The sequence below is a fragment of the Bos indicus x Bos taurus genome, chromosome 29 (genome assembly GCF_003369695.1).
Source record: "Bos indicus x Bos taurus breed Angus x Brahman F1 hybrid chromosome 29, Bos_hybrid_MaternalHap_v2.0, whole genome shotgun sequence".
NCBI lineage: Eukaryota > Metazoa > Chordata > Mammalia > Artiodactyla > Bovidae > Bos > Bos indicus x Bos taurus.
Genome location: NC_040104.1, coordinates 3,276,030 through 3,302,630, shown reverse-complemented (window position 1 = coordinate 3,302,630; position 26,601 = coordinate 3,276,030). Strand labels below are relative to the sequence as shown.

Below are 26,601 nucleotides of genomic sequence, written 5' to 3'. Positions count from 1 at the left end.
AAAGCAGCTCTTCAGCGCCAGCCCAGCCGGGAGGGAGACAGGGAGCAGGAAAGGCGTGCTCCGTGGACTCCCACCTCCGGGGCCCGAGAGGCTGTCCTGTCCAGGGCTCGGCCGCTGGGGAATCAGTCCAGTGTTTTGGGGGGAAAGTCTATTTTGGGGAAAAGTCCCGCATTTGTCTTTGCCGGTCACCGGGGGAAGCCACCCCCATGTCACTGCTGCTGTCAGCATCAGACGGCAGCCTGAAGACTTCTGGAAGGACTGAGGGTGACCTGAGCCCCGCCCAGCAGGGGGGCGGGGGGACAGGAGACCTCACTAGCACGGCGGATCCAGGATCTCAGAGAGAGATGCTCTTCCTGCCGAGATCGTCAACTGCAGGACCACGGCACCGAGAGGAAGTCAGCCTCTTGAACAGATGCTCGCAACAGAGCCCCCTTGACTTCCTGCCTCATCCTTCCTGCGCCCACCCGAGGACAAGCCAGAGCTCGTGCGGATGGAGGGGAGGGGTCACCTCAGCTCGGAGGGGACTCCCCCAGACCAGGAAACACTTGCACTCCATGATGTGAACTCATGCCGAGGCTCCCAGCTTCCCTGACCTTAGAGTCAGTTCTATTTTTCTGATGGTTATAAGCAGCTACAAATGCCCTTGATGGAAAGTGATGGAATTTGAGGGGAGCCCTGCCAATAGCTAAGACAGACTCCGAAGGGGAAGAACAGTCTAGGGGACAAGGGAACAGCGTGAATAGAACACCAGGCCCCCAACTGAAACCCCCATGCTGAGCACATGTTACCAAGATCAAAGTCCCAGAAGGTGAATCTGGGCTCATCGTGAGAGCAGATGTGCTCAGACAAAGGCTGTCTTTTCTGTACGCTCCTGAGAACCAGGCGGAAGAGGTCTTTCAGAGAGTGGCAGCAATTCACAGTGGGGTTGGGGGCGGGGGCGGCTGCCCTCGGAAGATTAAGGGATACAAGAGTTGGGACTTCTGCAAATACGTTCTGCCCCAAGGAGCCAGTGAGCTACTCAGCTGGACTCTCATAGGTGACGTTTCAGTGAACATTCTAATGAACGTTATCTCACTGAATTACCAAGATTCACATTAAGTTCATCTCCTGTGTGGTGTAATTGGAAATTCTTCCATGTTTATTTTTTGGCTTGGGCTGGAAAGTGTCTCCTTAATTCCTCTAACCTCACATCTTCATAAACCTCCTGGTTTCATAAAATGAGAGCTCCCTGCCTTAACCAACTAACCGGAACCCGCGGTGGAAATGTTGTTGCTGTTTTATTTTTTTTTTAATGTGCAAAGGGTTAGAAATAACTCTTTTCCTGTCTGAAAATGATTAATATTCCACCCAACTGTTTCCTTCTTCCAGGCAATCTGCAAACTCTAAGTGGGTGGATATTTTCTTAGCTTAGCCTTCCATGCATGTATTTATACGTTTCTTTTCCACAATACAAATTACACAAGGCATGCAGAAAACCAGATGCACTTTCAAAGTCTGCCACAGTGCATTTCCCACCCGCTCCCCGAAACCGCAACCCGGGGACGGCCAAGGGACTCCAAGCGGCGGTTCTGAAAGCGCCCACCTGGCCAGGGCAGCCAGTGGCGTCCTGGGGCTCTTGCTCCTGCCTGAGTGCTCGGCAGCCTCCAGGCAGCGGACAGGTTAGAGCCAAACTTCCTATTTTCCACAGGACTTAGTTCCTTAACAGTTAGGCTCTGGATGCACTAACGATGTACAAGCTACATTTCTGCAAGGGGCTGGAGACTTGGGGGAAAAAAAAATGAAACCGACACCTTCAAGTGGGTTAACAGTCCAGACCAACTACAACAAAGCCCGGTCGCCCACCAGAAGTAATTACTCCCTTAACACGGAAGGAATGAATGAATGGCAATTTTAGGAGGACCCGGAGTCCCTGGCTTCCCCCACCGCCCGCCACCCCGGTCAGAAGCTGCTTGTTTCCATGCACTCCGCGCCCTAGGCTGGCTCTCCGCTTACCTTCCTTCTTGGTGAAGGCATTTAACAAAGACTTCATTTTCCCTCCAACTTTGGCAGCGGTCCGCTCATTATATAACCTTCTCGACTGGGAGGAAGGGAAGGGCGGCCCAGCCCCCGGGCGCCGGAGCAGTTTGGACCTGGGGAGCGGCGGCAGGCGTCTGGCCACTGCCTGCCTCCGAACATAGCTGGGCAGGCCAGACCCAGCGCGCTGGTGACGGAGCCCACCCCATACTCTGTCTGTCAGCTGGGAACCAAGCGTGCGTAGACTGAGGCTGCTCTCAGAGCCCACTGCCGCTCCCCGCGCCCGTCATGTGAGCCGCGCTCCCCTGCTTTTGTGATCAGTGCGTCGGGGAGGAGGCTCGCAGGCGGGAGGCTTCGGTGAGCCCCGAGCCCCGACCATCCAAGGGCTCAGACCCGCCCCGGGCGACAGAGCACGGCTCCTGTGCTTTGCTCATTTTCATTCGAAAGCAAAAGCCAAGTTTTTCCTCGCTCTCCGCAGCCGCCGTGTGTCCGCCAGCAGACGTGGGGGAGCCGGTCCCGGAGAGAAAACGTCCCGGTTCCAGATAAGCTACGAGCCAGACCCGCGTTAACTGGGAGGCCAGTGCCAGTCTTCTGGAATCTCTGAACGTGACCCAGATTTCCGTTGGCAAGAATCAGACACAAGGACCCATTACTTCTCTGGCTCCCCCCCATGGAGGTAATGACCCTGGAGAAAACAGGATTTCCATCCCCCTTCCTAATTTTTTTTTTGGAAACAAAAGAGAGATGAAGCAATTAAGATTGCAGCCCAGCCAAAGCTCGCCCTAATTCCAGGCAGCTGATAAAAAGCCCGCTCCGAGCCAGGCTGCACGTTGCGTACGGGAGTCCGGGAGACACACGGAGAGGCGGCAGGGAAAAAGTTCTGCCCAAGCGGCAAACACAGAGGGAGGGGCCGTGGCGGGGAGCCCCGCGGCAGGTGGCACGGGGTTCTTTCTACACGAGGAGAAAGGCCTTTCCGAAAGCTTAACGGAGCATCCCCGGGAGCAGGCTCTGCCGCCTTTGCTGCTGGGGCTGTAATTAAGTGTCGTTTTTTCGGTTGCTAAGAGAACTGCTTCTGAAATTTGAAGGGGAAAAAAAATAGAGAGAGAGAGAGAGAGGAAGATGGGACGAGATGAGGCAAAGCACCGGGAGCCTGTAAGTTGAATTCCATATGGTCGGCTCACTTTGTGTCAACAAAAGCAGCAGAGGCACGAGCTCTGGGAGCCTCTCTCCACAGGACGCCCAGGGCTGGCGGGACGTCTGTCCAGGGTGGCGAGAGCGCGGACCGGGTGCCCGTTACCAGCTGACCGCGTGAGCGTCGTTTCACTCCCACGATGCCCCATCGCAAGGCTTAGAGCTGCCTTCAAACCCCGCCCCGGGGGACCCTCGCCGCCACGCCGGAGCCCAGGCCACGTCTGAGACTCGCCCTAGCGGACACTCAGCCACTGGTGCGTTTCACCCATGAAGACCTCACGACCTGCCCCACGCCACTCGCATCCCTGGGGGACAGAGCGGGTGACGGCAGGGGCAGGCTGTCCTCGGACATGGGTGCCAGGCTGCAAAGCTTCCAGAAGCATCTCTCTCAGACGCAGAAATCAACAAGGGTACGACCACTCCTGCGTGGGGAGCCTGTCACTGTGCCCCCCTGGCGCAGGAACCGCCAGGGATCTTCAAGGTGGGGGTGTCCAGTTTATCGGGAGTGTGCTGGCTGTCTGCCCCAGCTGGGACAGGATGCCCCGGTGACAGTGACCTTGGGGAGATCCCCCCCGGAGGCGGGGGCCCTGCCACGTGGGCCCCAGGAAACCCTCTGGGGAGCGGGCAGGAGGCTCTGCGAGGCTCAAGCTGATGCCACTTCAGAGCGCGGGCCTCCTCCCGCGCCAAGTCCCCGCGACACTCTTGGCCTCTGCTGTCCACAGCGAGCGCGTGTGGTCCACGGCTGGCAGGCAGTGACTGAGCCCCAGGCCGGAAGCGCCCCTGCCATTGCCGGCTCCCTGCGTGGACCTGGGGAGGAGCGAGTCGGGAGGAGGTGGCTTCACCGGTGCCCCTGTGAACATCGCACATCTTTTCCAAGGGAGGAGGACCCCTCAACCCCAAGCTGGGAGCAGAGCCGAAGACGCCCAAAGAGCATCCACCCATGGCCCAGGTGGGGACACTCCCAGCCTGCCTCCCCGGCCCTGCGTTCAGAGGGACGGTTCCTCCTGGTGTCTTTGCCCGCAGTAGGAGCAGAGTCTGGAAATGACGGGCCCCCGGCTCCTGGCCCAAGGGCGGGCTGTTCTGAGACAAATCCTGGCTTCCCTGGTGGCTCATTGGCAAAGAATCTACCTGCCAAGCAGGAGCTATGGGTCCAATCCCTGGGTCAGAAAGATGCCCTGGAGGAGGGCATGACCACCCACTCCAGTATTCTCACCTGGAGAACCCCAGGGACAGAGGAGCCTGGCGGGCTGCAGTCCACAGGGTCTCAAAGAGTCGGACACGACTGAGCTACTAAACACTGGGAGCCCTCTGGAAATGACAGGGCCCCGGCTGCCCGCCCAGGAGCTGATACGAGTCTGAGGCAAATCCCAGAACCAGGAAAGAGGCCGGCCGGCCAGGGGCAGAGGGGGCTCCCGGCTCCTGATCGCCCCGCCTCCAGGTTCCACATCCCAGGGCACGCGTGGACCCAGGCTGTGCAGGCCCAGGGGACGAGGCAGTGAGTGAGACGGAAACCCCGGCTCCCTCCCAGGCTGCACGAGGGCCGCAGTGGGCGCGTAAGAGCAGCCTTTGGACATAACAGGATGTGAGGGGCCCCGGGAAGCACTCCTCAGCCCAAAGATTCCCACTCCCATTCCTCTAACAAGCAGACAGCCTTCCGATCACCACTTTCAGGAATCCCAGCAAACGAGCCACTGAGATTAGCAGCAAGAGCTTAGGTTCACATGCAGACCTACTGTGTGCCCGGCCCCGGACCAGAAATCCTACCAGGAGGGAGGCGGTCCATTCCTGACCCCACCCATCCCGTCCATGTAAAGTTCCTCCCCTCTGGTAGGCATGCTCTCCTTGAACACTTCCAGCAATGGGGAGCTCACTACCCATGTACTGGCTCTGCACCCACGCACACCAGTCTCCTTTCTCGTCGCACCGACACCATTTCCACACCTGCCACATACTGATTGGAAGGGAAGGCTGAGGCGTTCAGAGCACAGACTTCATCCCAAGAAGTAAAGTAGGTTTGGGGGTGTCAGAGCTCAGACGCACACAGATGGCTGAGCTTTCCTCCCACCAAGTCCTAGACCCTTGTTCTGTTGCCGGGGTCCTTCATGGAGCAACCACAGTGACCGCTAGAGGCTGTGCTGGCCACACTGCTGAGGTTTGGTTTCAACTGGACTTCATTCCAAACGAGGGGGAGAAGGGACAGCAAAGATTCTGGTTTTGAGCTGGGCTGGGGTGAGGTGGGTGGCCAGTGGCGGTGGGTGGGGTCGGGGATGGCATGGGGTGACTCTGTCCACTTGCTCACCTGCCCACCCACCCCAAAGGATGACTGAGCATCTTTTGAGTTGGGGGGCTGTTCGAAGGACAAAAATCAGGAGGAAGGATTAGATGGAGTCTCCCCAAATCGGACAGCTTCCAGGAAGGAAGAAGGTCACCTCAGAATGAACCCCAAACTGTCAGCCACCTGGCCTGGCCCGTTAGCCATCAGCTCGGCTCCAGCCAGCCCAAGTCCGGTGCCAAGCCCTCGGTAGGAGGTAATAAACCAACAATAAACTCTGCGTGAGCGCCTCCATCTGCTCCCACTCCCCTAAGGACCTGCACGGTTTCGGCCCCTGCACCCCACTGACTGGACCCCCTCGCTCAGACCTGCCTTCCAAGCCCTCACTGTCTGAGCCCTTCATTTGCCATGTCTTTTGACAACTGCCTGACAACAGGCTGAAAATAATTTCATTTCTCGTATAAAAAAGGCTCTTCGCACATCAGAACATTTCAAGACGCTATGAAGTCCTGGCAGGGAAGACACGCCAGGTGTTATAAACACGCCTGGTGAGAGTCTGCAGGGCCGCTCCGCGGGGACGGTCAGCCCACCTCCTTCCCCGTGCCAGCCAGCAGCTGAGCGCCGGACATGGGGCCACGGCCAGCATCCGACTCAGGGGCCGGCTCTGTGTCTTACTGCTTGGCGGCCCTGGGCTGGCCTGACACCCCAGCCCGCGGATGCCCCACCTGCAAGGTGGGAACAGCCCGGCGCATCCCAGTGTCGGCTGTGGGATTGCACGAGTCATGTGTGGAGCACGGAGCAGGGTGGTCAGCCTTCTGGGGTCGAGTCCCAGCACCTGCACCTCCCAGCTCTGTGACCCCGGGAGAGGCACCATGTCTCTCTCTGCCTGTTTCCTCTTCCATCGATGGGGATGTGCATGCTGCTGCCACATAGGAGGCGAGGAGCAAATCAGTAATAGTAACGTCTTTAAGTGCCTGGGTTTGAAGGCTGCCAACAATGGCTAAATAAACACTTTTAATTAAAAAAAAAAAATTCTGTGAGTGAACAGCGAGTCAGTCTCCCTGGCCCCCACCCTGGCTCCGTGTCTGTGATAAGCCCTCCCAGGTCCCTTAGAATGCATTTACACGGTCTCTTTGGGTGCCGCCTCCTCCAGGAAGTCTCCCTGAAGGATCCAGTCCCTGGAGAGACCCCCCAACCTGCCGCTGCCCAGGGTCGCCAGGCCAGCAGTCCACCCTGGGGGCACTTCTCGGTTCCACGGCACATCAATCAGGCCCAGTGTCCAGCTCCCCATCACTCTGCAAATGAGGGGGCAGTGGTGCTCCCAAGGCTCTGGACGTGAGTGAAGAACCAGAGGACAGGGAGGCGGCCCATCCGGTTTCCACCTTGTTTGGAGTGTTCCCAGGCCCTTCTCCAAGCCCCCCAGGCGGTCTCCTGGGCTGTGGTCACCTCCCTGCTGTGCCCGTCCGGCCTCTACCCACCCCCACGTCTGCCCTGGTCCTGCCTGCCACGAGGAGGCCCAGCCAGGCACTGGAGGAGGCCCGCCTCAACCGATGGACAGGCGCGTCCTCAGCGTCCTTGCCGTGTCCTGCCCGCCTGGGGGTGTGGGCAGCTGGAGTCATCCCGGGGCTTCGAGGGCTGCCAGGGCTCCAGGTGACCAGACGCACGGCAGGGGCTCTGACCCAGGAGGCGCACAGGATGGGCCGGAGGGCACAGACCCAGCTCAGGGCAGCACCAGCTCCGCAGAGCCGCTGTGTGTGGCCGGTCACCAGGCTGGCCGTGGAGCTCCCAGCCCTGGCGCCCGGGCCCCCGGGAGCCACAGAAGTCCTTTAGGACCATCCCTCCCCACATCCACAGCCAGAGCGATGTTTTCAATGAGACCCCAGCGGATGAGCCAGTGGGGCTGGGGCGTGAATGTCACCAAGGATCCTGAAGTCTCCGAGATGGGGGCCGTTTCCCTTCTCTTTCCGAGTGGCCTGGGGACTCAGTCAGGGCCCACCTCCTCTTCCTGGTAGCGGGGTGCAGAAGGGAGAGCCAGCTGGGTAAGCAGGAGAGGCCCTGAGTCTATTTCTGCCTCGAAGCAAACTCGCGGAGGCGGCTGTAGCCTCTTGTCAGACAGGAGGCCCGTGGGGAACTGAAAAGAGGAGAAGAAACTCCAGAGGGTCTCAGTGGCCCACCAGCCCCACCCTCCACCTTGTCTAACAGAAGTGACAACCAACTGCCAGGCAGGAGACCGCCAATGTGTGCAAGCTCCTCACCCAGCTCAGGGGAGCAGGGAGGTAGCAGTCCCCGGGGATGGGGGGTCTGTGGGGCCAGACCTGGATTCTTCCTGCCCACTCCCCACCTGAGCCAAAATAGCAGACCTCGCTTCCTTCCCGCGTCGCTTTAGATAACTGCAATTTAAATATTAGTAGGCAACATTTCTTCATCTCACAATCATTGTTCAATGAATCATACGTTTATAAATAACAGGAGATATAAAAAGGCGTCTCGGCAATAGTGCGGGGGTTATCTCTGAGCCAGCATGGAGGTGTCTGCGAGAGGTGGAACGTTCCAGCAGCTGGGACCACAGAGGGAGGGAGGCACTGCTCCTGGAGGATCTGCCGAGGCCCCTGGGTGGGGGGCAGGGGCACCGATGAGGGGGCTGAAGAACTGCTCCCCCAGGGTGGGGGGGTCTCACCCTAGGGTGGGGGTCTCCCTCCAGGGCCGCCAGGCTTGGGGCCGATGGTGGCGGAGCTCGGGGACTCCGGCAGGGGCTACGCACCAGCCCTGACACAGGGCTCTACTGCCAAGACCAGGTCAGAGCGGGCACAGGGAGAGGGGCTTTGGAGGGCTGAACTGGGGCTGACCACAGGGAGGATGAGGGTCCCCCAGGTGCATTCCGGAAGGACCCCAGACTCCAAACTCTGCCCCCCGTCTCCTCCCTCAGTGTAGCTTCAAGTCCTGGAGAGATACTGCGCGCTGGGCCAACGCTCTTACCCAGCCATGTGGGGCGTCAGGCAGGGCAGCGGCTTCATACAGAATGCCAGGGCGACCCTGGGTGGCCCCTCTGAGAGCCCAGTGGTGAGGACGCCTGGACTCCCCACAGGAAGACCTGGGCTCAGGGTGCTGAGACAAGTCAGCGGTGCCCAGCCCACTGCTCAACGGAACCATCCGAAGTCCCCAAGGCCAGGCACGGACACCTCTTCCGGAAGTCTTCTGGGCGCCTAGACAGTCAGGACCAGACTGGAGCTGCTGGGACCACAAAGAGAGAGCCTCCAAGGCCACGGGGTGCCCACGTCTCCGGACACGCTGGAGAGCTAACCACACAGAGGGATTTGGTGAAAGGCAGCCCTGGAGCTGGCTGGGGGTAACCAGGATGACCATGGGCTAGAGACGGAATGTTATGTTCCCTGAATTTACACGCTGAAGCCTGGTCCCCAGGGTGACGGCACTGGGAGGAGGGGCCTTTGGGAGGTGACGTGATGAGGTCATGAGGGTGGGGCCCCGTGATGGGATTGTGCTGTGAGTTAGCCCCTCAGTCGTGTCCCTCCAGGCTCCTTTGCCCAGGGACTTCTCCAGGCAAGAATACTGGAGTGGGTTGCCATTTCTTTGTCCGGGGAGTCTTCCCAAGCCAGGGATGGAACCCGTGGCTCCTCGTTGCAGGCAGATTCTGTACTGTCTGAGCCACACTGGTGATGGGATTAGTGCCCTTATAACCACAGGCGTAGGAGACCTCTCTCTCTCGGCCATGAGAGGACAAAGCAAGAAGGAACCATCCACAAGCCAGGAAGAGGTCCCTCGCCAGGAACTGAACTGGCCAGTGCCTTGATCTTGGACATCCAGCCTCCAGGACTTCAGTGAGGGACAAACGGACGTTGTTTGAGGCACCGTCTGCAGTGGTTTGTGAGAGCCGCCTGACCTTCAAAGACACCACATGTGGCCGACCATGTCCCTCTCTCCTGCAGGCCCCCGGGGGTCTCCACGCCATCACCTCCATGCAGCTCCCGGCCACAGGGTGTTCCCAGCCCTGTTGGTGCCCCATACACTCTGGGCATCGCCTCTGCTGTGGCCTCTACCTGGACTCCTTTACCCTCCCCTCCTGCCCTGGCTCTTCCAACTCCAGCTCTTCAGCATCACTCTCCAGGTCGTCTCATCACAGAAGTGTTTCTTGACTGTCCTTTCTAGAAGGACAACCCTCTTATTCTCTCTCTTAGCCGCTTGTTACTCCTCCTCCACTGCGTTTATCAAAATCTGAAGTCACACCACCTGTAGGTTTGTATATAGTGGTGTATTTTATCCACAGGGACTAAGTCTGTTTTTTTTTTTTTTAATTCCTTCTTTTACCTTTTAATTTCTGGCGGCACTGGGTCTTAGCCTGGCACGCATGGTTTCTCTAGTTGCGGCGTATGTGTGAGCTTAGTTGCCTCGCGGCACGCGGGATCTTAGTTCCCCGATCAGGGATCGAACCAGGTACCCTGCCTTGGAAGGTGGATTCTCAACCACTGGACCACCAACGAGGTCCCCTGAGTCCGTCTGTTTCTTTACACCATCGCCAGAACACAGCCCAGCCTCTCACAAGACATCTGTGCTTCATACCTGCACGCGGTGAATGAAGGAACAACAGGGCACACTTTCCTCCCTTGCCCCCCGGACTTCATCACCACGGCCTTCGCCGCATTTGCTTCACTATAGGAAACACCTGTTTCTGGAATTCTTCCCACCACGAACACTTCCTCCCCACAGAAGGCACGGGGCAGGGCAGAGGCTTTACACCAGACGTAAGACCCGGCACAAAACGGGAGCTTAAAAATACACGTTCCAGTTACTAACATCTCAGGTCCTTGTCTGTCCACACGTATCTGGGTCGTCTGTTAATCGTGGCTTCCTTTAAATACATGTCTTGTTTTCCTGATTCTTTGCCTGCCTAGTTATTTTTGAATCTGTATCAGCCATTGCGTTTGATATGTTGTAGAGACTACGGGTTCTGTTATCTTCCTCTGAAGAGTGTGGAGTTTCTCGAGCAGGGAGTAAAAGGATCAGAACACTCTGCTCTGTGAAGGCACAGCTTTTACGCCTTTGTGGATGGAATCTCTGTTGGCTTAGTCCTTGCGGGAGGTCCTGACTTCCGGGGCCCTTCTGGGGTTCTGGCAGAAAATCTCAAATGTCTGCCAAACTCCTTTAATAAGATAGAGCTCAGCTTCCTGTTGCCTCTCCTTGGCTCTTTGCGTTTTAAGCTACTGTGTTCCACTGGGATCCCTGGACTCTCATTTTGGACAAACAGTTCAGAAGTCAGTCAAGGATTTAGGGGGATTTACGTGCAGATCTGGGGACTCTCCCCTCTATTTCCAGCTCCTCATGCAGCCCTTCATGCACTCACAGTGTGTAGCAGTGAGTCCCCGACCTCCATGTCCAGAGGCAGTAGGAGGGGAGAGGAGACTCTGGTGAGCTGGTCAGTGGGCAGCGGCCTTGGAAAGTAAGGTGACCAGACAGGTACAGCGGCTGTCTCCTGTGAGCAGCCCGGGAGGAGCGGGGCGAGGACTCTGAGGGCCAAAGCAGAAGTCGGTTCTTTAACACCAACCCCAGTGTCATCGCCGTGGCCCCCACTCTGAATGCCCACACAGTGCAACCCAGGGCTGGACCTGCTGCCCGCTCTGTTCTCTCTGCAGCCAGAGAGGCGGGTCCTTTCACATCCACTTTACAGACGTGAAGACCGAGGCTCGGGAAGTGCCAGAATCCATCCAACCCCTTGCCTGTCACTCCGGGGCAGCACTGACCTCACTTCTGCCTCCATCTCAACATCAGAGCCGGAGGGTGGGCTTTCCTGGTGGCACAGCGGTAAAGAATCCACTTGCCAATGGAGGAGACACAGGCTCGATCCCTGGTCTGGGAAGATCCCCTGTGCGGCAGAGCGATTAAGCCCGTGTACCACGACCACTGAGCCTGAGCTCTAGAGCCCGGGAGCCACGACCACTGAGCCCACGAGCTGCAACGACTGACAGCCACGAGCCCCAGAGCCCGTGCTCCAAAACGAGAGACACCCCCGCCCCACAGCTGGAGAGCGGCCCCCACTCGCCACAACCAGAGAAGAGCCTGAGCCAACGTCAGGCGGTGGCGTCCTGACCACAAGGGGCCAAGTAGAACGTCCCCTGAACGTCCCGGCCGGCAAATCCGAGGGCCCTGCGGAGCGTCCTTGTCTGAAAGGTGCAGAGGGTTCTCAGGGCTGAGTAGCAGGATTTCAGGGGAGCAGCCTGGGTCGGCTCCCACGCCTCTAAGAGACACCATGGGCCATCGCGAGGTGGTTGAGCTGTGAGCCATGAAGGCCCAAGGCCACAGCAGTGCCTGGAAGGGGCCTGCCACCCGCCAAGTCCCGGTTTCACCTGTGCTGAGGTCTGGCTCTGCAACCACGGACAGCCGAGCCATCTCTCAGAGCCTGTGAGCGGGACTCTGGTGATGCCCTTTGCACACAGGACCTCTCAGAGGCCCCTTCCCCTGGAAGAAGTGGGGGGGGGGGGAGGGGTCTGCAGCCTGCCTGCTCAGGTCCCGCGGCCGCCGTGGGTGCCTCAGCAGGCCTCCTTGCCGAGCAGAGTGCAGCACGTCTCTCACTGAACCCGGCTCCTCCCGGGAGCCAGCGGCTCACTTTGTGCTCAGGGAGGAAGCCAAGCCCTGCCTGGAAGCTGAAGGAAGCTTCGCTGCAGAGGCCCACGAGATGGCAAGGCCCCTGCAAGCCACACCTGCCGAGTGCTGTCCAGCAGGCCTGGCCTGGGAACCAGGGGACTTTCCCCATGTCGCTGGGCTTCAAGCTTTCGCCTCTAGATTCCGACTCCGTGGGTGAGTGGCCGTGCCACCCTCATCCTGCCCCCCGGGCTGGGAGGCTGGACCTCAGGAACCCTTCCTCAGGGACCCTCAGCCTTCCTTGGGAGGGGCCACAAAGCCTCTGCACCCCCCGGTGACTGCCCCCCGCCAGTCTCTGCTCGGGGAGGAAGCCAAGCTGCTCAGGGTCCACACACGCCCAGCCCTGCTGGCCTCCCTCCACGTCTCTGGACGGACAGAACCTCCAGTGCCATCGTCCTGGCTACGCGTCCTCCACGGCCTCAGTTCAGTTCATTAATACTCTGCTTTAAAAGAACCCAGCAAACGCCCCATTTTCCTAATGGGGTCAGCAACCGCTCCCGTGTACCGAACACCAGCTGTTCAGAGTCAGCACCAGACAGCTCTGTTTCTGTCTCAAACTCACGCATCTTTCCATTTTAGGGGGATGACAACTTTGCTCCCTAAACTCCAAGTCAAGCCCACTGCAGCTACGTCTTCAAGAGTGTTGTTTAAGACGCTGCAAGTGTTTCCATTGCAGCATAGACTTGTCCACTCCTAGCAGAAAAGCTGGGGAGGTGAGCTTGGTCCTGCATTCTGCTCTTCAAAGCAACTACCTACAGCCCCCACGTTCCAGGCCACGCCATGGTGTCACAGAATAGCCGGCGAGTCCACATGCCCTTATTTTATGTGACAAACTCCTTAGCATCAAGCTGAGGTGGCTTTTGGCTTTTCACTGTTATAAACAACACTGCCGAGAACATCTTGCAATTCTATTCCTAACCGTGGAAGATCTGAAGGTTTCTACGGTTATGGATACACTTTTGCTAAACCACTTTCCCCAAAGAGTTACATTAGTGATACAACCGGGCCATTGGAAAGGAATTTTCTCTTAGAAGGAAAAAAAAATTCATTTCTGGAGAGAGAAATAAAGAAAATGTGTCTCAACCCGACAATAGTAAATTAAGAAACACAAGAACACCAGTGAGCTAATAAAAGCACTCACACTCTGAGTGGGTTTTGGAGGGGATGTGATTCTATGCGGAGGGGCTCATCCATCACAGCCAGAGGCTTCTCCTTCCAGCTGAGAAGTGGGCTGCGATAACACCAGCCCACAGGTCGTCAGGTAAGTCCACGAAGCTTTTCCTGTTTGGCTTCATGAACCTCTGCGGAGTCAGCACAGGCTGAGCTGACGACTCTGACCTTGGAACTGGAAGGGGCAGGAGGCTGCTGTGGACCCAAGGGCACAGGTGGAAAGGCAGGAGACGCGGGTTATCACGCCCCCGGGTCATCCACACAGAGCATTCCCAGGCATCTGAGGCAGGATTCGGGGCAACACCATAAGACTGAGACCCCATAGGAAACAGGACTCGGGCGATGGAGGAGAGAGAGAGACGCCCAGTGAGATTAAGAATCAAACAGATGGGGACATCCTTGACGCTCCGGTGGCTGAGAATCCGCCTGCCAATGCAGGGGACGAGGGTAGGACCCCAGATCGGGGAACTGAGATCCCACAAGCTGCGGGGTAACGAAGCCCTTGCCCCACAACCACTGAGCCCGCGCGCCACAACCGTGATCCCACACGCCATAACTCAGACCCGGCGCAGCCAAACAAGTAAATATTTAAAAAAGAATCAAAGAGGTGGCCCTGAGTGAATGAATGCACATTTCCCACACATCCCATCGAGAGACAGAAAACAAGGGGCTAGACCCAAGGAGGAAGAGACGATGTGCGTTTCCAGTTTGCCAGCAGAGAGGCTGACATCAGACGCCCCGCGAGGCGGTGCTGTGTTGGCCTCGCCAGCGCTTGACCCCGAGCTTCCTGCCGTCGGACTGCCAGCAGCTCACAGAGGGGCAGCAAAGGGCTGACGGTCCCCATCTCCCCCAGGATAAAGGCGGCCCAGGGCAGCAGCCAGGCACCCTCCAACATTGGGTTTCATGTCTTTTGCAAAGTGGAGAGGCAGGGAGGGGGATGGGAGGGCCTGGGACGGGCCTTCAGGAGGACAGCAGCCACGTGCAAAGTCAGAGAGAGTAGGGGAGAGACCCGTCTCTCTGGGCAAAAAAGGACTGCCCCTCCCTTCTGTGGGCCTCCTGGGGCCACAGCTGAGCCCTCAGGGCCTCAGGCTGCTCCTCTGTGAGTTAGTCATAGTAACAACGGTGATGCCGACCCTCTGCTGACCAAGTCCCAGCCCGGCTCTAGCAGCGTGTGTCTCATCTCAGCACCCGCGTGACGGGGGCAATAAGGCCCCATGATACCAGGAAGGTGACTCCCGCTCAGAGAGGGTCAGTAACCTGCCCTAGGTCACACAGCCGGGATGCAGGCTGAGGAGTCTGCTCTCTCTTAAACCAGCTCGCGCTCCAGTGCCTGGAGGACCCATCCCAGCGGGTGCTGTGGGCCCCGAAGGGGATGATCCAAGCCTGGAGCCTTTGGTGAGTCCCCGGCAAGGAGGACACGCGTGCCCAGGTTGCAGGATGGATTTGGGAAATTATCCCAGTTTGCTGAACAGCTCTGAGCCAGGGGGCCAGGCCTCCTCCTCTGCTCTGATTAGGGGCGTTACCTCGGCTGGACTGTCGGGGCCCTGGAGCATTTGGCTGAGGTTGTGGTTTCATGGGGGAGGGGTGCAGGCTGGTGCAGGAGGGGTACCCCACCACCCGCTGCAGGGTCCTGCGATGGCCTCGGGGAGACCGAGGCACCAGCCTCTGCTTTGGGCCTCAGCTGAGCTGTCCAGGGGTGCAGGGCTCCTCCGGCAGCTGGGGCGGGGCATCCTGCCTCCCTCAGCACCACTCTGAGGAGGGGGTCCTGCCACGCAGCCTTGCCTCTCAGACCCTTGTCTTCTCTGTGCTATTAAGCAAGAACACAGGCCAGGGGGCACAGCGGGCACCCCAGAGTCTGCTGCTGGAGTTAACTATGTGGGGGGGCATGCCTGGCTTCCAGACCACCCGTTGGAGCAGGACTGCCCCCACCCCACCCAACAGAGGAGCCACAAATCCACCTGAAATTCCTCTGGACAGGGGCCCAGTGCCCACACCCCACGGGGGCTCGTCTCTGCCCTGGCAGCACCCACTGCGTGGCACCTGGTCTCCGTCTGCCAAGCGCCGGGTCCCCATGCCCAGCCCCCCATTAATTCTGGGACCCAGGTCACAGACGCCGTGTCTATGCCATCTGAATAAGCCCTGGGGTCTTCACATAAATGAACTGACTTGGCTCTGCCTGGGGGGCACCCCACCCCTGGAACCCCCCGAGCCTTCATAGTCTGGCCTCTAAGCAGGTCACCTGGGAAGGTGTGGACCAAAGCCGAGGACAAGACCTGGAGACACGCCCAGGGGGCCCCGGGGTGGGGTGCTGGGCCGGAGGGGACCCGGGGGGGGCGGCGCGTCCCTGGGGCTCCGGGACGCAGGCGGGCCAGGCTGGGGGCGGCGCCACGTGCATCCTCAGCTGCTGAAAAGAGCGTGAGGTCCGAGGCGCTTCACTCTCCAGCCCACGGAGCAGAAGGAGGCCTCTCCCAGGACAGCGCTTTCCCTGAGTCTCTTAGCTACGGCAGTATTATTACGACTTCCTAAAAAGAAGCCGGCACCCTGGATTTCTACAGAACATCTCATTTCAAATGCCGCGACGAGTGACTGTTGTATCGAAATGTGTCTTACAGTACGGGTGAAACGATCTGCCGTGAACTGCTGGGAATTTCGGGACTGGGGGCTTTGAATGACAGCCACCCGCTCTCTGAGCACCCCTGGAAAGGGAAGGGGTACCCCAGCCCACCTCCAGGCAGCCCCTCAGGCCCAGAAGTCACACGGCGACTCCAGCGTTGACTCAGCGTGGCTTTCCCAAAGTGAGTTCCATGGGACCCTGAGGGCCCTGGAGGCAGATGGTGCAAAACAGGTTCTTGATGGTGCAGTCAAGTTTTGGGAAACACCAGGTCAACCGAAGCTGGGGGCTTCGTCACCACAGGCTCCATCTGGACCTTTGATGTTCTAAACACATCCTGAGGGTCCAGGAAGAGGACAAAGTGGGCAGTGTTTCCAGCGGGCTTCGGCTGCGGACCTGTGTCTTACAGAGCCAGCAGGAGCTCCGTAGAAGCCAGAACTCTGCCCATGTGACCAAGGGCACGGGCTGGGGGCCCCCCAGACACAGGCCCCGCCCATGGCGCAAGCATCTCACTTCAGAATCAGAGCTCTGCCCTTCCCTGTGGGATGAGCCTGACGCCGGCCGCCCTCAAGAGACCTCCAGGAAATCAAACTGGTACTTGATTCTGGGGACCGGTGCCATGCAGACACGCGGGCCTGCTGACCTGGGCCCCCCGCTCAGGGGTGCATTCCCTGGGAGTATGGATGGCTGGGGCCCCAAGTCATGACCAGTGGTGCAAACAGCCTCAGCTGAGCCCTCGGGATGATGAGCAGCCTGGCACGCCCACTGGGGGGACAGATGGCCTCGGCAAGGAGGGCAGCTGGTGGTCACGGCAGGCCTGCCAAGAAATGAGGGGCAGGCCGGAGGGGTCCCTGCCTCCACTGGAGCGCACCAACCTCCCAGCCTCGGTTTGCTCCTCCATCAAATGGGAAACTGAAGCACTCGAGTAAGGATGGAACGTGCAGACACACACGTCAGCTATTCCTGGCTCCTTCCTCCCTTTGAACGTTCTTCTTGTGGCATTTATGCAGCCAGAAGGAAACCAAAGCAGAAAATACGCAAACAGGAGCGTCCCGTCAAAGCTACTGACAGTTGCCGTTTATCCAGTCTTCCAGCCGATGATGGGCCACATGCTTCTCTACCTGTGTGTGTGCTCAGTCGCCCAGCTGTGGCGGCTCTGAGACCCTCTGGACCGCAGCCTGCCAGGGTCCTCTGTCCGTGGGCTTCTCCAGGAAGAATACTGGAGTGGATTGCCATTTCCTCCTCTAGGGGATCATCCTGACCCAAGGGTTGATGCATCTCCTGCCATTGCAGGCAGATTCTTTACCAGGGCTTCTCTACTTTATCTTCTTTTAAAGCAATAATTTTTAATCGTGGTCAAGTGTGCACAACATAAAACGCACTGTTTCTGGGAGTCCTGTGGTGGCCTAGTGGTTAGAATTCCAGGCTCTTGTTGCTGGGGCCAGGTTCAACACCCGTTTGGGGAACTGAGATCCCGAAAGCTGTATACACGTCCAAAAAATTATTATTATTAGTTTTACAATTTCTAAGTGTACAGCTTGGTGGCATTAATTACATTCATGCTGCTGTGCAGCCATTCATCTGGAGGACGTCTCCCCAGACTCACCCTCTGTCCCCTTTCACCACTCACCCCACAAATCCCTCCATCTACTTTCTGTGTCTCTGAGCTGATGACTGCAGGTCCTCTTTCGGGGGGACTCGAGCAGGCCTTGTCCCTCTGTGACTGGCCTGCTTCCCTCAGCGTGTCCTCTAGGTTCTTGAGGCAGCAGGTGTCAGAATTTCCTCCCTGATCCCCTTGAACCTGCACACCAGGGTTAAGAGGTCGATACTCAGATGGCCAGAGTCACTCAGAGAGGTCAAGCAACATGCCCAAGGTCACCCAGCTCCATCTGGGATTGGACCCTGGGAACGTCTGCTCCGAGCCCTACCCGGCACTGGCCAGCCTCACGACCACGAGGACCGGGAGGAGAGGTTCTCGCTGAATTTCCCCTGAATGAGAAGCCTGCGTTTGCTGGCGGCAGCTTACAGGGCTCCCTCCCACGCACCCAGCCAGTGCCTAGAGCTGCTGAAAACGTGTCCTGGCTGCTCCTGCTGCCAGTCTCTGCACAGAACTCCTGCTGATCACGCCCAGGTCTCCAAACTTTCCATCCTACAGACTCCCTCCTCTCCAACCCTTAGATCCAAACCACAAAACCTCACTGGGAAAGGACAGACCTTCCTCCGGAAAAGATCTCAATAAAGGCAGAATAAAGAGCTGGTGTGGCTCAGGCTCCTGCCCATCTCTCCCCTTTCTGTCCTTCTCTCTTCCTGTATAACAGAACCTAGCCCTTCAGTTGGTCACCTGGTCTCCCTGAAAGATGGTATTTCCCTTCTAGGAGGGAGCTCTATGGTAAGGTCCTAGCCACTGAGATGCAAATAAAAGCAATGTTTCCATTTAGGAGAAGTATCATTACATGGTAGGGACATGCCTGTCTCCTACTCCCTTTTCTTTCTGGCTGATTAGAACGATGATGTGATAGGTGGAGTTGAAGCAGCCACTTTGGACTATGAGGGAAATTGGGAATGAAGTCCACATGTAGCAGGGCAATAAGACAGAAGCAACTGGGCCTCCGACACCTTGGAACACTGCCCCATGGCTGGAATACGTGGCTGAACTTTTACTGGAAAGACACAAAGTTTTGAAACTTTTGGAATTAATCGGTTACTCATAGCCAGATCTCTTCAACTATTAGAGGCTGCCAACACTGACTTTCTAATACCCAAGGGAGGAAGGGTAGAGTCATTAGGTGCTTTGGGGCCAGTTGGACCCAAGGGTGAGGCTCAGCTCCCCTCAGTGGGTGCAAGCACCCAGTGGGTGGTCCCCTCAGGTCCCCCATGGTCCTCATAGTCTGGTGGAAAAGACGGACTCCTAAACAGATAATTACAACACAGTGTGGTCAATTAATATGAACCACTGACCTAGGGAGGTCTACCAGGCATTCTGTGCCAGTTCCTACACACTCTTGAAAGTGATAAAACACAGTTTCTTTCAAAAGTAAGACCTTACAGGCCACTCTGCATACAGAGAAGCGGAATCTGCAGTGTCTGCTGACCGTGAGGGAGACCTGGGGGGATCTGCAGGGGAGACAAGCACTCTTACCCAGACACAGCATCCTGCTGCTTGCAGAGGATTTAGAACAGGGGTCCCCAACCCCCCAGGGCAGGTCCACGCCTGTGAGGAAGCAGGCCGCAAGCAGGAGGTGAGCGGGGGGCTAGCTTCCTCTGTGTTCACACCCACTCCCCATCACTCGCGTTTCTGCCTGAGCGCCGCCTCCTGTCAGGTCAGCAGCGGCACTGGATTCTCACACCTGACTATGAACTATGAATTCCAGGGACCCACGGTGTGCGCTCCTTTCTGAGACTCAGCCTGAAACCATCCCCCTCACCCTGGTCCATGGAAACACTGTCTTCCGTGAAACTGGCCCCTGGGGCCAAAAAGGTTGGGGACTGCTGGTTTAGAAGGTGCTTTAGGACTTCCCTGGGGGCTCAGATGGTAAAGAATCTGCCTGCAATGCAGGCACCTGGGTTCAGTCCCTGGGTGGGCAAGATCCCCTGGAGAAGGGAATAGCAACCCACTCCAGCATTCTTGCCTGGAGAATCCCATGGACAGAGGAGCCTGGCGGGATACAGTCCAAGGGGTCACAGAGTTGGACATGACTGAGCGACTAACACTCACTTTTCACTTTCCCCGGGACCTGGGGCAGTGACGGCTAGGGGAGTGACTCTGTGTGATGCCGGGTGTGGGTGGGAGGACCGTGGCGGGCAGAGGGGACTGAAGGTGTCCCCTCTTGGCAACAGTGGGCCAGGCTATGATCTGTGAAGTCCAGGGCTCTGAAGGTGGGGGAGGGTGTTTGCCCTCAGACCCCCGGCCGGCACACGTGTGTTGAAAGAAGAACCCAGCTTGGGGTCCAGGGAGGCGGTCACCTTGGAGAGGCCAAGAGCCAGCCAGTCTCCGCGTCCTTGTCCACAAGATGAAGCTGATGGCCCCTGGCCCAGCGATGAGGGTGGCTACGGGGAGGAGCAATCTCGGATGCCTGGGGCTGGATTTGTGTGGACAGATGGAACCTTGGCAGGTCCGACAGGGGATGATGGAGCCAGACTGTTTCAGGGACTGGACTCCAGAACCCCAGGTTGGTGGGGCTGGACCAGGGGTCCCAGTGGCTCCCACAGCCCTGCTGCTCGGAGGTTTGGGAACTCCAGAACCGTCCAGCACCCCAGGGAATGTTCCCCATCCAAGAGGATGAATGGGAACCAAAGCTGGGCCTGGGGAGCACCCGAGGCATCTCTCCCTCCTTCTCTATGGCTGGCGGGGTCCCGCGTGGCTCCCCCTTGGCCCACACAACACAGGCAGGTGTGTCATGCAAACAGCTCCTGTGAACTTGGAGCTGGCCTCGCGTGGGATGAAGTCTGGATACCCTCATCAACTCCCAGTCAAGGCAGGAGGTAACACTAACATCTGGGAGTGGTCTCTGAATCGAGGTGCTGGGGCTGCCATGGCAACCTGTCGAGAGCTGGGCGGAAGAGCAGCAATGCAGTCTCTCGGGCTCTGGAGGCCGGAAGTCTGAAATGAAGGTGTCAGCAGGGCCAGCTCCCTATGGGGGAGTGCGGGGGAGGAGCCCTCCTGCCTCTTCCAGCTTCTGGGGGCTCCAGAGTCCCTTGGCTTGTGGCTGCATCCCTCTAGCCTCTGCCCCCTCTTCTCTGTGTGCATACCTGTAGGTCTCTGAGTCTCAAGCCCCCTCTCTTTTCTCTTTCTCTTTAAAAAAACATTTATTCATTTATTTGGCTGCACCAGGTCTTTGGTGCGGCTATGTGGGATCCAGTTCCCTGACCAGGGATCGAACCCAGGCTCCGCTGCATTGAGAGCGTCGAGTCTTAGCCACTGGATGACCAGGGAAGTCCCCCTCTCTTTCCTCTTATGAAGACGCCAGCCAATGGATTTCAGGCCCATCTTAATTCAGTGCAACCTAATTTTAACTGAACTAATTAAATCGGCAAAGACCTTATTTCCAAATAAGGTTACATTCGGAGGTTCTGGGTGGACATAAATTTTTCTTTTGGGTGGGGGGGAGGACACTATTCAACCTGCTTCCCAGGTAGCACAGTAGGAAGGATCCTCCTGCCAATGCAGGAGATGCAGGTTGGACCCCTGGGTCGGGAAGATCTGCTGGAGGAGGAAGTGGCAGCCCACTCCAGTATTCTTGGCTGGGAAATCCCACGAACAGAGGAGCCTGCCTGACTACAATCCATGGGGTCGCAAAGAGTCAGACACGACTGAACACTTACACGCTATTAGACCCCGTGAGACCTCCCAGAGATGAGACGTCTCAGTACTGACAGTGATTATCGCGGAGGAGTGGGGATTTCGGCGATTTCAGATGAATCCATCTTTGTGTAATTTCTGTGAAGATCAAATATGAATTCTCTAAATAAACACATACATTTTTGATCAAGAGCCCAATTGTTTCAAGTCCCCAAGGCCCTTTGTTAACCATCACTTGAAGGAAAGCCACCCTCTCCCACCCCCGCAGGAATGCTGGCATAAATCCTGGTGAGTCCACCCAGGAGAAGGTGACCAGCTGATGAGTGTGGTGCCTTAGAGCCGTGGCCACCACCACTACCCAAATGAGCCCCTGGGGCAGAGGAGGCTCTGACCCCAAGGGCAAACCTTTGTCCCCTGTTCAGGGCAGATCTAGGAAGGGCCCTTCTCTAGGGAGATGCAGGAAGTGTGGGTGGTAAGGCCCCTGGCGGCAACCCCGGGACAGTCCAGCTCCAGAAGCCGTCTCCGCACCCGGCTGGGGGCAGGCGCCACGGCAGCCAAGCCGCACCCCTGGCCAACCCGCCCCGAGACGGAACGGGACTCGGGTCACATGCTGCACCCGTGGCCCCCCTCAGGAGTGGGGCGGGGCACAGGCCACACGCAGTTACATTCTGCAGGAGGTCAGAAGCACGTTTCAGACCCCATCGCCGGGAACCCAGCCCTGGAGGTCCTAATTACTGTCTAAGCAGCGCGGTGGTCCGGGGCCTGGACCCGCCGTCCCAGAACACCGGATACTTCCGGTGGCTCGTCTCGGGGAAAGGATGGCCCTCTGGCCCTGGCCGTGCGCATGGCGGGCTCGCCTGCTCGCCACCGACTTCATTATGAGCGATAATTAAAAACGCCTGCCCTGCTCCCGGCTCCTCCCCCATCCACCCTGGTCACGTGAAGAAAGAGGCAGAGGAAAGCTCTGAGCCCAGGAGACTGGCAGCTTCTTCTTGGCTGAGAAATTAGCCTGGCTGCTGGAAGCTCCAGGTGCAGAAGTTTGGAAACCCGATGGCTCAGGCCCCCCAAGTCACGGACGACGGCGGGACCTCTCTGCCCTCCACGGCCCCGGCTCAGGTCCCGTCCTTGCAACGATCCCAACAGCCTGTGGATGGTGGCCCTTCAGTCAGGCCGTGTTCCTTCCTGGTCCAGCTGAGCCCAGAGTCCCTCAAATGCAGCTCCAACCAGGGCACCGCTTCGGAAATGGCCCAGGGCTCCCGCTGCCCGGCCCCACCCACCCACCTGCCTGTTGCTCCTCGCCCCATTCACAAAAGGTGCCATCTATCTTCCACGGGTCCCTGGACGAGGGGACAGCATTGCCCACCACCACCACCCTGTGTGAGTGAGCCCCACCCTGCAGCCGGGGACACCCCAGAACATTGAGGGGACAGTAACAGATGCTGAGTCCTGCGGTTGGTCAGGCACGTTTCTAGCATCTACGCACGTACTGACCCTCATTGGAACCTGGGGGGGGGGTGTGAATCCCAACCCCCATACAGCACCATCCCACGAGGGGGTCCCAGGTACTCGGCACCTCCTGAAGCAGAAGACCCCACCGCCTGGGTCCCCACTGCCCTCCTCTATGTACAGAAGCTCAGCGGGCCCTGACCCTGGGCCCCCTACGGCCACCAGGACAGGACCTGGCAGTGGGCACCGTGCTGGCCCTTGGACGACCCTCAGAACACGCAGCCCAGTGGGACCCAGCGCCCTTCTCCTGCTGGCTTCTCTTCCTGCCCCCCGAAGGGCTCGAGCAGGGCCACACGCGTGTCACACAGCCTGATGGGCAGAGATCTTGGGAATCATGTTTGTGGATCAGGTCAAAGCTTGGCTGGGAAAGCGAGGGAGGAGCCGCGTGCAGAGAACATGCCGGGCGCCGCCCAGCCCAGCCTCCCGCTGGTCCGGGGATTGTGAGGAGGCTCCTTGGGCATGAACGGCGGTGAGAAAATAGGAGTGCGGGAACTCCTGGGTTCAATTCTTGGCCCCAAGCTCACAGCAGATGGTGGGTGAGGATCAACTGGGCACCCTTGAGGGCAGGAGAGCTGCCTTCTGCACACAGGGCACGGCCTCAACCCTGAGCAGAGGGCCTGGCAGGTGTGGCCACACGCTCAGAGCGGGTGTGGGAGGAATGGATGGATGGGTGGATGGGTGAGAGGAAAACAGGGAAGCATGAAGGAAGGGAAGAAGAAAGGAAGGGGAGATGGATGGATGAGTGGATGGTGGGAAAAAGGGAGAAAGGAAAGCAGGAAGGATAGATAAGTGGCTGGACGGACAGACAGATGAATGAATGGGTGGGAGAACAGGTGGGTGGATAGATGGATGGATGGATAGAGGGATGGATGAGGATGGATAGGCAGATGGATGGGTGAACACAGATGGATAGATGGATGGGTGGGTGGGAATATGAATGGATGGGTGGGTGGGTGGATGGATGGGTGCAGAGAGGAAAACAGGAAGCATGAAGGAAGGGAAGAAGAAAGGAAGGGGAGATGGATGGATGAGTAGATGATGGGGAAAAGGGAGAAAGGAAAGCAGGAAGGATAGATAAGTGGGTGAACGGACAGAAAGATGGGAGAATGAATGGGTGGGAGAATGAATGGGTGGATAGACGGATGGATGAGGGATGGATAGGCAGATGGATGGGTGAAAACAGATGGATAGATGGGTGGGTGGGTGGGTGGGAAGATGGATGGGTGGGTGGGTGGGTGGGAGGATAGATGGATGGATGAATGGAATATGGGTGTGTGGGCTGAGTGGATGGTTGGAAGAGTGAATGAGTGCGTGGGTGGGTAAATGGATGCATGGATATGAAGGGACGGGTGGGCAGGCGAATGAATGGATGAGTGGGTGGGAGGGTGAGTGCTTTAAAAATTACAGTATTATTTGTGTCAGGCTCTACGCTAACATCTTTAAGAGAGATTGTGGATAGGAGATCCGAGGCCAAATCCAATAGCTTCATTTTAATAAGTCACTAATACATACAAATTGAGACGTTCCATGCACAAAGCCTGTGCTTCTGGACACACCTGTACAACTAGAGGATGTGGGGGCACCCCACCACGCGCCTGCACGGCACCCACCAGCCAGAGCCGGGCGCCGGTGACCACCCCCAAAAGGGGTGAGCTCACTGGGTCCTCACTATGCCTCTGCAGCTTGTAGCATCAGGAAGAGGGGGAAAGACTCTCTACTTCCATGTCTCTCTCAAAAGAGGGAAAAACAAGCCCAGAGCAGCTGTGTGTGCAGAGGAACGCTGCCCTCTGCCTGGCCGGCCTGCCCCGTCCCCGCTGTTGGCAAGTGTGCTGTCGGCCCTACGATGAGGCACCCGGTTCCTGCTTTCTCGAATCACCGTCACCAGAAGCTTAGACAACCCACACAGTAAGCCACCGGCAAAGCTGGGGCTCAGACACACCCGCGTCCGTCCGTCTGTGCCCGGAAGCGTCCGTCTGTCTGTGCCCGGAACCTCTAGCACTACTGTGCCCACTGTCCTCGGTCTCCCTGGGGCCTCTGGTCACCCAGCACCTTCACTGGAGGGTGATCAGGGGTCATGCATGCCCCCGCCCAAGGCCCCCAGCACTGCGTCCATGCCAGGGCCCAGTGTGTGCTGCCCAGGACGGCGTGGAGCACCACGGGGAGACCTGAGCCTGGGGGGGTCAGGACTCCCAGGAGGAGTCGTGAGGCATGGCGGCCTCCACACGTGGCAGGAGTGGTGAGCCGCAGCGACGTGCTTCCCTGGAGAGACATCGGAACCCCATTTATGGCGGGCTCTGAGCTCCGCGAGTTCACCTGAAGGTCGGACAGATGTGGCACCAGGGGGGGCGTGTCCACAGGCTGGTGCTGCATGACCGCGGCCAGTGATCGCAGGGGTCCCCGGACCAAAGCATAGCTGGTCAGGGGATGTCTGCAGCCCCGCCAGCCCCATCTCCGCATCTCGAAACCGTGGACTGTCAGGTAGGGTGGCAAGATGCCAGCGGGATGGGGAGTTACTCAAATCAGAGCACACCCACGACCTGTGCTTCTCAGCTTTCATCCCAGCCCAACTGTGCCGGGAGGTAAAATTAGGGTGTGGCTTGTACCCGGCCTATGCTCTGAGAGCGAGCGCGGGTACTGCTCAGAAGACACCCGGAGCATCTACTCCCTGTCCCCTGCTCGGGACACGTTTTAAATGCAGCCATCAGAATTCAGCACCACGTTCGCAGTAAAAAAATAATCGGCAGCCCGGGCCACAGAATTTGCGAGCGCTGTGTGGTCGGGCTGCTTCTTCATTTAACCCTAGCGTGCCATGTCGGGTGGGCAGAGGCAGTGGGGACTTGGGTCTAAAACGACACGCGTGTCTGTGCACACTGCCAAGCCCGTTGCTTCCTCCAGCCTCTGCCGTCCGCCCAGGCGTCACGCTGCGCACCCCATCCTAGGCAGCGAGGCAGACCCCCAACCTGCCCCTGCTCCCCCCCTCCAAGCCCACCACCACTCCATCTCCCGGGACGCAGCAGCCTCCGGACACAGACCCTGCTGCCCTCGCCTCCCCAAAGGCCGACCATCCACAGAGCAGTCATGGGCTCTTTGTGAAAATCGGGGTGACTCCTTCGCCAAAGCCCCTCCAGGGTTTCTCGTCAGGTTTAGAACAAAACCCAGAGCAGCGATTCTGGACCAGGAGGCCCTGAGGACCCAGCTCCTGTGTCCCATCCCCCCCCCAGGACTGTGGACCCCTGCCCCTCTCAGACACACACGCCTGGCTCCCGAGCCACTCAGGCCAGCCCAAGTCAGCTCTTTGCCAGCACGGTGTTGGCAAAAGCTGTTTTCAGCAATGTGGGACCGTGCGTCTCTGCGTGGCTGACTCCTCCCTCCAGACCGCGTCCAGCCCACACGGTGCTCCCCGTAAAGCCCTCTGTGAGGATTCTGTTTGAACGGGGGGCAGTCTTCTCTGCCTGTGACTTCCAGCTGTGCGCGCCCTCAGCGCAGCACTGTGCCAGGCAGTCGACAGAACTTAGTACTGACTGCTCTGTGTTAGCGGATGAAGAGATGGATGGGTGGTTAGGAGGGTGGATGGGCGAGCGGATGGAGAGACAGACAGGAGAGTGGGCAGGTGGACGGACAAAAGCATCCGTAGGTGAATAATCACCAGCCCTTACGTGGAGTCAGGCTGAGTAGAAAAGGGACACGGAATCACGTATTACTAGTTTTAGAAAGGTGCTGACGTTGCGACAAGATTGCGGCTGCTCACGCTCTTCTGGGGAGAAGGCAGTGGCACCCCACTCCAGTACTCGTGCCTGGAAAATCCCATGGATGGAGGAGCCTGGTAGGCTGCAGTCCATGGGGTCGCTAAGAGTCGGACACAACTGAGCGATTTCACTTTCACTTTTC

At 58.2% G+C, this 26,601-nt stretch overlaps 1 protein-coding gene across 2 annotated transcripts in view; it reads right to left on the bottom strand.

Moving 5' to 3' along the window:
• Nucleotides 1-26,601, bottom strand: part of SHANK2 (SH3 and multiple ankyrin repeat domains 2) — a 510,411-nt gene that overhangs the window by 300,759 nt on the left and 183,051 nt on the right. The window contains exon 1 of one of the 2 annotated variants that reach the window (XM_027532523.1): nucleotides 1,993-6,491. The exons of the other annotated variant lie outside the window; for it this stretch is intronic. Within the exon in view, the coding sequence (XP_027388324.1) occupies nucleotides 1,993-2,029 (37 nt within the window). The 5' untranslated portion in view covers nucleotides 2,030-6,491. Of the gene's footprint in view, nucleotides 1-1,992; nucleotides 6,492-26,601 lie in introns of those variants that run through there. 2 annotated transcript variants of the gene reach the window in all.